Source organism: Henningerozyma blattae, chromosome 1 (assembly GCF_000315915.1).
Source record: "Henningerozyma blattae CBS 6284 chromosome 1, complete genome".
NCBI lineage: Eukaryota > Fungi > Ascomycota > Saccharomycetes > Saccharomycetales > Saccharomycetaceae > Henningerozyma > Henningerozyma blattae.
Window position 1 is genome coordinate 2,349,764 of NC_020185.1, and position 12,779 is coordinate 2,362,542.

Below are 12,779 nucleotides of genomic sequence, written 5' to 3' on the forward strand. Positions count from 1 at the left end.
AAACAATTTGTCTACAATCGGCTCTTACACTTTCCCAATTTGGGTTCCGAAACACGTAATTAGGTGTGGATGTTAATGGCGCTAGACATGACGTAACGCTATAGGCCCTTTCGGCTTACATATTTTAACCAATGATATTCTAAAAATAAAGATTAAAAAAAAAAAAAAATCTCATGAATATATTACTAATTTTTTTTTCTTTTTTTTTTTCCCTTGATAAATAAATAAATTTAATTCTATAAAATTGTTCTTGTGTTATGGCAGGTACCCATGCTATTGCATGTTTGGTTGTGCTTGGAAACTTATGCACCTAGAATACTTAGTTCTAAAGTCCAAACTCTACGGATATGCAATTTGATGGGGATTCTTACAATGATGGATAAAGCATTTTCATCTTCACCTATAATCAATTTTGGGTTGATGAAAGGTTGCAACCTCCAATCTAATCTGATATCAAAAGATATTTCTTGCTTATTCCACCAACATTTTCTTGCAGGTCTTTTCCAAAATAATAGTAATTTATCATTTAATTTTGGTTTAGGAACTAGATCATATAGATTCTTAGTCCCTCCATTATTTTCCGCATCAGTGCATTCTTGTGGTGATGAATGTCTTTTCAAAGACTTGGATCTTACTACATTTGTGATATTACAAAACGTATTGTTATGATTTTGATGTTTATTATAATTTTCCAATTGTTGAGCTTGATAAACTTTTTGTCTAAAGGATTCTGTCGTTTCATTTTCTACACGTTGTAATGATAATGAACTTATAATGGTTCTATTTTTTTCTTGTACTCTACTTGCCCATTGGGAATGTCTATGGAACCCAGAAGTATACAACATATCCACCAAATGTTTTTCAGTGGTACCCAAGGTAGCATTACTACTATTGGTATTATCATTTTTTTCTTGATAGTCGTTATATAACCCGTTGAAAATGGAATCGTTATCAATCAGATAGTTCCCTGCCAAGATTTTCAATTTCTTCATCAAATCCGTCAAGATATCTCTTGCTTGATCTCTATCGAATTTGGTCAAGATCTTTGTATGGTTGAGAATCGATGTTTTATTATTCAACACGACGTAATAATCCAAATCTTCTCTCAATAGGATAATTATAGGGTTTTCATGTAATATCGTATGATTATCATTTTGATTATGCCGTATCCTGTTGAAAGGGAAATAATTGTTATAAATAAAAGAAGGTGAATTGTTTAATAAATCATGATTGGCAATATTATAAATATTTAAAATATAATTAAAACAGTTTGGCGAGAAGTTCGTTATGAAAACCATATCACTTGAATTCAAATTATTAATGACTTGACCCTTAATATCAAGAAACACACCCGAGGGGAATAAACATAACAATAAGGATTCAGGCAGAGATAACAATTGATCTCTAGTGATGTAAAAATGTGTATGTTGGATATTTAAATGAATCATGAAATTATTACCGTCATTGTTATCGATGTTTAAATATTTGGCATTAAAAGATGACATATCACCTATATAACATTCATTGTCAAAGGAACTATTATTGGAAACATTGGTGATTGTGTTTGTTAAAGGGTTTGAAGTGATGTCGTTAAGTTTGGCATTTTTATTTGCATTAAAAATGGGTAAAGAAGTAATGATTGGATCAGGTTCTTCAATTTGAGTGATTATATTTTCCATAATGCTATTCAAAATAGATGACAGATGGAATCGAAAAAAAAATCAAAATAAATAAATAAATTGAAATAAAAATAAAGAGTATTAAGGAATGTATAATGAGATTTCTATAAATTGGAGTTTGGAAATAGGAATTTGGGAATGGAGTAAAGGAAAAAAAGAAAAGAGAAAAAAACGGAAGCGAGAATAAAGAAATTGTATCGGCGGTAAAAAAAAATATTTAAAGCAAAACTGTTTGAAAAAATAGACAAAGAGGAAAGATATTCAAAATCTTAGTTAATGACCATTCATAAAATCATTAATCGAATAAAGGTATGGATAAGAATGAGAGAGGCAGAGATAGGGGAAGCAAAAGGTAGTTGGTTCACAACTGAATATTTTTAAGACAAGACAACCTATGACAAAATCTACGTAATAGCAAACACAAACCACATTGACAATACACACATACTCAAATAATAGACACAATAATTGACAGTTATATATAACTCATAACTCACAAATGCCCATTTCGTTATCTAAGAACCAAAATAAAATTATTCAAATTAATCGATGAGACTACTAAGCATCTAGTTGCATTTTGTCAGATCGCCTTGGATCTCGGTAGAATGCGTAGAGAATTCCTCTAGCAACGAATAGTGGCCATTTCTTTACAGGCAAAAAAATAATAATTCTAAAAAGAAGAAGAAGAAGAAGAAGAAGAAGAAGACAGCTAAGTTTGTTATTACTGCACATGATCCATCGTCAGGAATTTCCCATAATGCACCAAACATTCTCGAGACTTGAGCCGAAAACAGGGCCTTGCTAGGAAAAAGAAAAGTTTTTAAAAAGGGCGTTGTTTTTTTTCGCTAGAATACGGATTTCCGGATCTGTCGCGAATATTGCCTAGAAGCGGGCGCAGCCAATGCAGTGTGCGGCTGCACTGGAGCTCAGGAGACGGCCGCTAGCGTTGTACAGCGTGTTCTGTGAGCGGCTAGCTAGATACGGTATTGGAGACGGTAGCGAAGACGGAGACGGTAGCGGAGACGGAAAAGGTAGTGCCACATACATTTTTTCCAGAAACGATAGAACCCGTGGAGCCAGCAGATGGTAGGTTTTTCCGGACCCGCAATTGGCACCTGATATGGCCATTACCGTGTAATTCTTTCCGTAAGGGGTAGTTCCCCGTCGAGTGGAGCTATCCTTTTTCGGGGTGAGATCGTGGCGGTTGTTTCAGAAAGAGGCTTTTTTTCCCGCGCTACGGATATATCTGGTGTGGGTGAAATAAGCTACTTCTGCAGGATAATCCGAGTCATATATAAAAAAAGGAAAAAAAATTTTTTTTCTTTTGAAGTAGAAAGAAAAAAGAAATGCAAACAAATTTTACCAATACGGTGTCTTCTTCGAGGGAATAGAACATTGTTTATTTTGTTTGTTTGCTTGGTTACGGGCTCCAGCGGTTTCTGTGACGGGGTGTCTGGATGATATGGTGCCTGCATCTAACTTCCTTTTTGGGATACATTGTGTTGTGTCTTTTTTTTTTTTCCTTTTCTTATTCTTAAAAATTTTTTTTTTACTGCTGGGCCGTTGCTGTGTAAACCCAGGGTTTTGTGGTAACCCTAGACAAAGCCCTTTTTTTCCCATTGATAATTGTGGTGAAAGTAAAATTTTTTTTTTCTTTTTTTTTTTTTTTTTTTTCTAATCCATTCATTATATGAAGTTATTGACTAGTCTCGAAAAACATTCCTATACAAACAATTATCAATTTATTATAAATTGAACACTTGTGCTCCTCAAAAAAATAAAAAGTATACTTTGTATCGTTAAAATTTCTTAGAATGTTTAACCAAACACGAATTGTTTAGCAAGGGATACACATACGCATCTACTCTTTGTTTATTTCAATGTGAATGCTCAAGGTATGAAACCTCATATTGAAATTAATGTTGACTAGTTGTACGTGATATGCCATGCGATTTTTCTTTTTTTCTCTTTTCTTTGTTTTGTTTTGGCAATATTTTAAAATGATGATTTTCCAATAAACTTATCTACATTATCTGAAGTTTTTGTGAAGAGTAACAATTATCTGATTTTAACAACGCAATTCAAAAAGAGAGAACAAAAAGAAAACAAAACAAATAAACATGGTAAACTTTGTAATATTATAAAAAACAAACAAACAAACAAACAAACAAACAAACAAACAAACAAACAAACAAACAAACAAACAAATGAAGAAAAACAATTGTTATATAGTTATCAACTACTTAAACGTCTAATTAATATCGTAGATTATCGTAGATTATCGTACAATTTATCAAGCATCATCTTCGTCATTGATTAAGAAATCGTTGAGATTTTTTGAATCAGTATTATTACTCATATTGATCGGTTCAGGCTTGATAGTATTCATCTTGATGCTACCAACATCAGTGACTAAATCTTTATCCTTAGTATCTTTAGCATTCGCACCTTCCTTTACCTCTTTATCTTCCACTTTAATGGTATTAGAAAAGGCAACTACTTTACTGGCTTCCTTTGGATCTTCATCTGTGCTCTTTCTCATTCTATTTGGTAATTGAGGTGGAACATCATCGTCATTGTCATCATCGTCATCATCGTCATCATTGAAATGTAAATTAACTCCATTGGCTTTCAATATACTATCATTATTTCTTTGATTATCATTGATAGTATTACCAAAGGAATTGAATCTATGCCTTTCAGGTCTTACTGAATTTTTCATTGTATTCGAATATGTTTTAGTATAAAGAGAATCTTTTTCATATAGAGCACCACCACGTCTTTTGTTCGAACCACCATACCCATAATCATCAGCATCACCCTCCTCCTCTTCTTCTTCAGCAGTCCAACTTTTAAACCAATTAGAAACACGAGTGGCAGTATCTTGTAATGATTTACCTGCACGATCTGTAATCTCAGGTAAGTCCTTTTCTACAAATTGTTGCCAGGACTCACTATCTTCGAAATCTTCGCTATAGTATTGACTTTCTTCTTCTGCTGTCATAGGGTTACGACGTCTTCTTTCACGATCTCTTCTTCTTTGCTCACTAGACCAATCACTACCATTAGGTGCTCGAGTATTGGATGTTCGAGTTCTATTTTCATCTTCTGGGAAGTAAGGTTGAGCTTGAGTTTGTGGAATGGAAGGTTGTTGTTGTTGTTGTTGTTGTGGGGCATTCATGGCAGATCTTCTATTATATTTCTCGTCCAATTGTCTTGCTAAAATTTCATCTTGTTCTTCTTGTTGAAGTTTTCTTCTCAACATCGAGGTTTGCTTGGCTAATCTTGCTTGGTGAGCTGGTCTTGTTGGCAATTCAATATCTTTACTATTTTCTGGATCTGATAAGTATAACAGAGCATTGAATGCAGGATCTACAGATCCTTGAGATGCAATGATGATTGCCTTTACATATTTATCTTCAATGTTAGGGAATGCATCTTTTAATTGATTATAAATTGGATTTGCTAACAACCTTGGAGATGCTTCTCTATTTTGTCTTTTATTAATATCGTCATTAATAGATTTTGGTTTTTTCAATAAGTTATCTTTATTTGTAGAAGTGACTTTAGGAATTGAAACTGAAGAATTTCTAACCGGTAAAGGTGGAACATCATCATCTTCATTATCACCAGCACCATTATTTTCTTTATTTTCAGAATCTAATGGGATATCAACAGTATCATTTGGAACAGTAGTGGAAATATTGACGGTTTTTTTGCTAGATTCTCCTTTTGAAGTTGTGTTTTTATTTGTTTCATTTTTAACACTTTTTGTTTCGTCAACTTTATCATTTGAATCTGCAGTTGACTCTTCAATCTTTACAATTGGTTCTTTTGCCTTGCCATCAGTTTTTACAATTGGCTCTTCCGTCTTGGCATCCCCTGTTGTTTTAGGTTCTTCCTTTATTTTATCATCTGATTTAGGTTCTTCCTTTACTTCATCATCTGCTTTAGATTCTTCATTGGGTTCAACATCTGAATCTGATTTTGTCTGTGGATCTTTTTCCGATTCAAGGGTTACATCTTCCAAAGATTCAACATTATCCTGTGATTTCGCGTCATCTTTAGTGTCTTCAATTTTTTTAGAGTTTTTCTCATCTTTTGTTTTAGTATTTAGATCCTTATTTAATGGGACATCTTTTGTTTCTTCAACTTGTTTACTCTCCACCATTTTGAGATTATAATTCCTATTTTTAAATAAGATAACGATGTATATAGTATTATCTTTAAAAAGTAATAATTGAAAATGTAAGTTAAAAAATATGATCTGAAAAATGTTACCTCAAAAAAGAATTAATCTCCAAAATATATTTTTTAATATTGAATTCCAACTCCATTAAAAGATTTGTCAATTGGAATTATTGAAATGCGCTCCCTTGAAATTTCAAAGGGGGCAAAAAACAAGTAATGAAATGTAAACGGAAAAATTCGGAAAAAATTCGGGAAATCTCGGATAACTAAAAATGAATGATATTAAACTAAATGAAAATTATAAAGAATGAAGCAAATATATATATATATACATATATATAATAATAATAATAATAATAATAATAATAATTATTATGATGATGATTAAAGAATGGACAAAAAAGGTGAAAGAGGGAGAACATTTCATGAATCGTTAGAGCATATTTTGAATTACATATCTGTATCACATTGTAACTGCTTAATCTTGCCTATGATAGTGGTATGAGTCAATAAATCTTTCATTTCATTAAAATGTTGCAATATATAGGGATCATCTAATCTTAAATATGGATTGTAAGTTAATTCATTTAATAATGTAAATTGTCCAGTTGTTACTTCATTGGTTTTTACAAATTCTTCTAATTCATCAAATTCTTTATTATCACCAACATTTTTATAAAAATATTTTCTAATAAATTGAACATTTTCACGGGCTTTTTCATGGCCAGGATATATCTTCGTAGTTGCCCAATTATCTTTACCTATAATGGTCAAAATCCGTAGATTTAAAGAGTTATACATTTCATCACTAGTTCCTTCTATAAAATTTCCACATCCGCCAATAAAAAGTGTATCTCCAGTAAAAATACATTTCTCCTTTGTAAATTCATCCTTTACATACAAACAGAGAGAATCTTGGGTATGGCATGGGGTTCTTAAGAATGTGATATCCAAAGAACCCATTTTATATTTCTGTAAATTATACGGATGATCAGTAATGCCAAAAACTGTATCTGAACCTGCAATTACAGGGATTGTCTTATGCGAATGTTGCCTTACTGTTGTGACAATGGCAATATTGCCACCAGAATGACTATAATGATGATGTGTATTCACAACTGCTTCAATAGAACATATTTCTGAGTGACTCAATTGCGGAATGACTTCTAATGGTTCACCTGGATCAATCAACCAAGATTTGGTTTTATCATCTGTGGATAATAGGTAACTGTAAATGTTGAACCCATCATCCCATCTCATCTTCAGTACCTTAATAAACATAATGTGCGCGCGTGCGTGTGTTTGTGTGTGTGTGTGTTTCTGTAGCTACTATATATCTTGAACTCTTGTCTTTATTTTTATTTTATTTTTGTATTTTTGTATTATTAGATAAAATTTAGGGGTTGAAGTTTTTACATCTGAAAATAAACGATCAAAACATAGTGTAGAAAACACCTTGGAAAGCATCATGGAAAACGGCGATAAACATCAATAAAACGGAATTGGGTGTCCATCCACTAGACTTATATAGAAAGATTGCGACTGATCTGCTTAGCTAACAAAAACAAGGTTGCCCTGATCGAATTTCAAACAGAACCTGTGGGCGGTGACGGAAAGGTCTCTTGCAGTTTATTTTGCCTGAGAAACTTTGACACCTGTCTCGGCCAGCCAAAGCCGCTGTCGGCTCGTACCACTAAGCCAGCCCAGAAAGCCCCCGCAACAAATAGCCCCCGCAACAGAAATAGCCCCCGCACCAATATAGACTTGGAAAAATTAGACTTGGAAAAATTAGACTTGGCAAAATTAAAACCTGGCAGCAAATAGACCTCACAATGAACAGACACCGCATCAAGTATCCTCCGTGATACGTTTAAGAGATCTTATCCTGTTGCGACACCTATAACACGCACCCCTAACGCATGTGTGCCTTCTCAGCCGATGAGCTCAAGCTGTGCTTCAGGGTCGCGTGGTCGTCCTTGATGTGAGGACCCCATCGCGCGCCTGAGATGTGCCCAAGATGTGCCTAGCTTATGTCTTAGATAATTACCCCAGGTACCGAAAACCACCAAATCATCCTTACTAGTCAATGCATTCTCCTCACCGATTACCGGAGGTTTCCACCGTTTTAGTCTCAACGAGCTTAGTACCACACATACAGAACTCATCGCCATGGCTAGCCCAGCAAGCATCGGATCTAAAGTAATCCCCCAGTGACTCAGGGCACCCATGGATATAGGAATCATCAATATGTTATAAATCGTAGCCCAGAAGAGGTTACGCTTGATAGTCGCAAATGTAGCCTTTGATATGTCTAGCGCATAACATACTTCTTTGATGGTGGTGTTACTATTACTCTCCTCATTACTTAGTATTACAATATCTGCAGTATCTATGGCAACGTCGGTTCCAGATGAAATTGAAATGCCAAGATCACTTGTTGCTAACGATGGTGAATCATTAATCCCATCACCTACAAATGCAACGTATTCATTACCGGGCCAGTTCTTTTTAATATCTTTGATAATATTACATTTTTCAATAGGTAAAACTTCGGAAAATACGTGATCAATCGGAATTCCGATTTCTTCAGAAACTTTCATAGTGGCCCTTCTATTATCTCCACTAATCATAAATACATTATAATTACGATTTTTCAAGTACTCTATGGTCTCATATGAGTCTCTTTTAATTTGATCGTTCAATTCAATAATTGCGACAACCTTATTCTGCAAAAAAACATAACTTCTTGTATAATCATTTTCTTTATCGTCATCATATTCTTCTTCATTATTATAAAGTGTTTTTTGGCCAATACCTATCTCTACAAGATCCTCACTAACACCTTTAATTTCAAATTTACCTTTGATACCATTACCGATGGAGTATTTACTTTCAATCATTTCAATCTCACCACTTTTTCTTACAGGATATCTTTCACAAAGATATGAATAAATAGCTTTAGAAACCGGATGTTCACTACTTCTTGTCAATAAAATTAAACACTTAATCAAATATTCTTCATTCTGTTTGTATTCATTTTCGCCATAGTAATCATTTTCAACTTTCGAATGCTTGAATCTCATTTCAATAACTTTCATCTTACCTGTAGTTATAGTCCCGGTCTTGTCAAATATAATTGTTTTAATTTTATTAAATATTTCTAACTTATCTCCACCTTTGATTAACACTCCATTTTCTGCCGCCATACCTGTACCAACCATTACTGCAGTAGGTGTAGCAAGACCTAATGCACATGGACATGCCACCACAATGACTGATATGGAGATTCTTAAACAAACGTAGAAATTCCCATATTTTTCATCTTGGAAAATGTTGGGTAAATCATCTCCTTTATAATACTGTGATACGAAAAACCAAAAGCAAAATGTTAAAAATGCTAATAATATAATGATGGGGACAAATAGCGATGCCAAATAATCTGCATATCTTTGAATTGGGGCTTTAATCAACTGTGCTTGTTTCATCGTTTTAATAATAAAACTTAATTTAGTTTCATCACCAACATGTGTAGCTCGAAATATAAAAGTTCCAGGTCCATTGATTGAACCAGCTATAACATCATCATTTATAGTTTTCTTAACTAATACAGATTCACCTGTCATTAAGGATTCATCTACTTCAGATTCACCATATGTAATGATACCATCAACTGGAACTTTCATTCCGGGACTCACATTAATTAGATCTCCATCTTGTAAGAGATCCACTGGAATTTCTTTTAAATTCATATTATCCTCTTCATCTAATATAAAACATGACGAGGGTGTTAATGACATTAAATTCTTTAACGCCGTAGATGTTTTAGATTTGGCCTTTTGTTCTAGATATTTCCCAAATGATATAAATGCAAATAACATTATTGATGTAGTAAAATTAACATTCGGTAATCGAATAACTATTTCTGCTCGATCAACAACTTCAATTTCTTGTTCAATAATAATATTTTTAATAATAGAATAAACGGAAAAAATATATGCACATGATGTAGATATACATACTAGGGTATCCATTGTGCCGTTACAATGTTTAATGGAATTAAACGCTTTAATATAAAAATATTTGCCAATATAAAATTGAACATATGTGGCAATTAAAAATCCAAAAATATCTCTGTAAAATAAGCCTTTAATTAAGGATTCATTATATGGGAAAGTTTCATCTATTAAGAATCTTGAAACTAAAAAGGGAATCCACATGTATAACATTAGAAGAATTATTCCAAATATTCCGGAAATTAAACAATTCATTTTCCAGAATTTGGTTTCTTTAATTTTAGATAATAATTTAATTTGTGTCGAGTTATCAAATGGAGAATCTAATATCACTTGGAAACCTAATTCTTCAACTTTATGAAATATTGAACGAATCCCAATCTTACTAGAATCGTATTGAACCGCTATCACCCCTCTTTCATCGTCTACGTTTTCAATAAGTATATCTTGCTCTAATTTCTCAAGTTGCTCTTTTAACAAATCTACATCCTTATAATAGTCGAAATTAAAGATTCTTAGTGCTGTTCTTCTCATTGGATCACCACCCCTTAATCGACTTTCAATTTCTCCATCACCTGATGCAATAATTGAGCAGTTAAATCCGCAATTTTCAATAAGTTCTTGTATTTTATTTGAATCCATCGCCTGTGGGTTAAATTCTACTTCACATTCCTGAGTTATTAATGAGACATCAACTCTGTATATATCATCATCACTCATTAATTTTGTAGTAATTTTTGATGTACATCCACCACATGTCATCCCCTCCACCGAAAATTTGTTGATTCTATTCAAATTAGTATCTGTCACTTTTAAAGCTTCGAAACCAACTTTTTTAATAGATTCAATAATATCATTAATTTTGCCCTTATTTTCATTGTAGATAATGATAGCTTCACACGTAGTTAGGGAAACGTTACAACTTGTAACACATGGCTCTTTGTTTAATGCCTTTGTGACTGTTTTAATGCAGGAACTACAAGTTAAACCTCCAATGTTTAAAATTAATTCTCTCATTATAACCGCCAAACTATTCTAGAATTCACGATTGTTGTAGATTTTTATTAGTATATGTATGTATTTCTCGGAGGTATTTGCTTTAAAAATATATGATAGTGACAATTACACAATTTAAAAACTAAAAGCTGATCTTATAAGGCCCTATTTGAAAGGCTTTTGACAGCTAAAGGTTCTTTACTACGCCTTATTAGCTTACATTGCAGATCACAAAAACTTGATTAATTCCTTTCTAAGTAACCGGCTTCGGGGTGCACCTAGAAATTCCCTAGGACCGAAAAAAAATTAACAGTTATGGTAGCAAAAAATATTTGGATATTTTAAGAAATATACACCTATATCGGTATTATACTTGGTGTCTTTTTATTATATTTTTTATTTTTTGTTTTCTTTTTTTAGAAACGTTAACTTACTTTAACAGAGATTTGTATAAATCTTTCAACTGTGTCAACATAGTTTAAATTTATAATTTCCATATTGCATAATGAGGGGGTAACGTTAGTTGGGCTTTCTGAATTGGACTACAAGTAGCCTAACAATGAGTAAATGATAAAAGGTACATAAGTATATATTCGTAGTTTATATAGTATATAAAGATAAAATAGATGAGAACAAGGAGACAGAAAAAGGGTATAGAAGAAAGAAAGATATGCTAACAACATTAATTAAAATCGTAATAACTCGTAAAGTCATTCTTCATATTTAACATATGCCTGTATCCGATTTTTACACGATGTTTTAATTTCAGTTAATTCGAAACTTTTGTCTATTTATATCCACCGTTCTTCGAAAAATCAACATTTTTAGCTTCTAAGGATTTCTGTAGCTTTAATCTCTGTAGTTCTTGCCAGCGTGCAAGTTGTGCTTGTTTATGAAGTTCAAAACCAAATATTTTTGGAACATAAGTTTTTGTTGGGTGTCTTGGGACGATTTCTGGGAATGCTTGTAAGAACATACCTGGAAAACTTGTACCAAAGTAAGCACCATCAATTGTGCTATGTCTTGACGATTTTGGATTATATAGATCTTCACAAGCTGGACAATATAGTCTTACAGAATCAATACCTGGGACATCGTGTAAACCAACAGGCAATAATGGTTGAGAGTTACAAAAGACTCTAGGACACCTACCAAAATCTGCATCTCTATATTTTTGTAACATCTTTTGTAAACCCTTTATAGTGATAATATAACGTGCATGAATCAAACCATAAAGTTTACGGGCATCATTCTCTAGTTGCTCTAGGCGAGAGTGTGACATAGATTCCAACACAGTTTCATCTAACTCATCAACGATATATTGTATAACTTGAGTAAATTTTGGGACTGTCTTTTGTAAGTTGATCAAGTTAAATCTATCAGTTATATAATCTGGGTCGATATCACAAAAATATTCAGAACCTTTTCTTCCTAGAAATAAGTCGATCCACATCTCAACATAATCTGAAGAGTCAGTCATACCATCCATATTATCTTCCATTTTTCAAAAGTTATCTCTATTAACACGAAGTATTTGTCTCTTTTATAATACACAATAACCAGAGTTTTGCAATCAAAAATTTTCTCTCTTTAAAACTAACTAAATTTAATCTTGAAAATTATTTTCCAATTTGTTATAATTGTAAATCTTAATTGGGGTTCTTATTAATTCGATAGAGGCTTCTAAATAACGCTTTTCCGAGCAAAATTAGATAATAATGTCAAACGACAAACACAATTAATAATTGATCACCTGGATTGGAAGTACTACTAGTGTCCTTTCAAATACCTTTTTTGAAATATTATCAAATCAAAGTAGTTTTTGGATTGCATTTATTCGCTGAACATTAAAATCCTTTTCTGCTGTCGGGCACTCTCCACTGACGCAGAAATTTAGCAA

General features: G+C 32.8%; 5 protein-coding genes across 5 annotated transcripts; all 5 read right to left on the reverse strand.

The window, feature by feature from the left end:
- Nucleotides 1-302: 302 nt before the first annotated feature.
- Nucleotides 303-1,679, reverse strand: TBLA0A09520 (uncharacterized protein; the record flags this gene model as incomplete). The annotated part of the gene is made up of 1 exon (XM_004178208.1): nucleotides 303-1,679. One exon carries the CDS (start codon nucleotides 1,677-1,679, stop codon nucleotides 303-305), a length of 1,377 nt encoding a protein of 458 aa, XP_004178256.1.
- A 2,293-nt stretch (nucleotides 1,680-3,972) lies between these two features.
- Nucleotides 3,973-5,850, reverse strand: TBLA0A09530 (uncharacterized protein; the record flags this gene model as incomplete). The annotated part of the gene is made up of 1 exon (XM_004178209.1): nucleotides 3,973-5,850. The coding sequence occupies one exon, from the start codon at nucleotides 5,848-5,850 to the stop codon at nucleotides 3,973-3,975; it is 1,878 nt and encodes a 625-aa protein (XP_004178257.1).
- Nucleotides 5,851-6,320: 470 nt separating this feature from the next.
- On the reverse strand, nucleotides 6,321-7,151 carry TBLA0A09550 (uncharacterized protein; the record flags this gene model as incomplete). Its single annotated transcript, XM_004178210.1, has 1 exon — nucleotides 6,321-7,151. One exon carries the CDS (start codon nucleotides 7,149-7,151, stop codon nucleotides 6,321-6,323), a length of 831 nt encoding a protein of 276 aa, XP_004178258.1.
- A 650-nt stretch (nucleotides 7,152-7,801) lies between these two features.
- Nucleotides 7,802-10,900, reverse strand: CCC2 (Cu(2+)-transporting P-type ATPase CCC2; the record flags this gene model as incomplete). Its single annotated transcript, XM_004178211.1, has 1 exon — nucleotides 7,802-10,900. The coding sequence occupies one exon, from the start codon at nucleotides 10,898-10,900 to the stop codon at nucleotides 7,802-7,804; it is 3,099 nt and encodes a 1,032-aa protein (XP_004178259.1).
- A 766-nt stretch (nucleotides 10,901-11,666) lies between these two features.
- Nucleotides 11,667-12,380, reverse strand: CKB2 (casein kinase 2 regulatory subunit CKB2; the record flags this gene model as incomplete). Its single annotated transcript, XM_004178212.1, has 1 exon — nucleotides 11,667-12,380. The coding sequence occupies one exon, from the start codon at nucleotides 12,378-12,380 to the stop codon at nucleotides 11,667-11,669; it is 714 nt and encodes a 237-aa protein (XP_004178260.1).
- Between the last annotated feature and the right edge of the window lie 399 nt (nucleotides 12,381-12,779).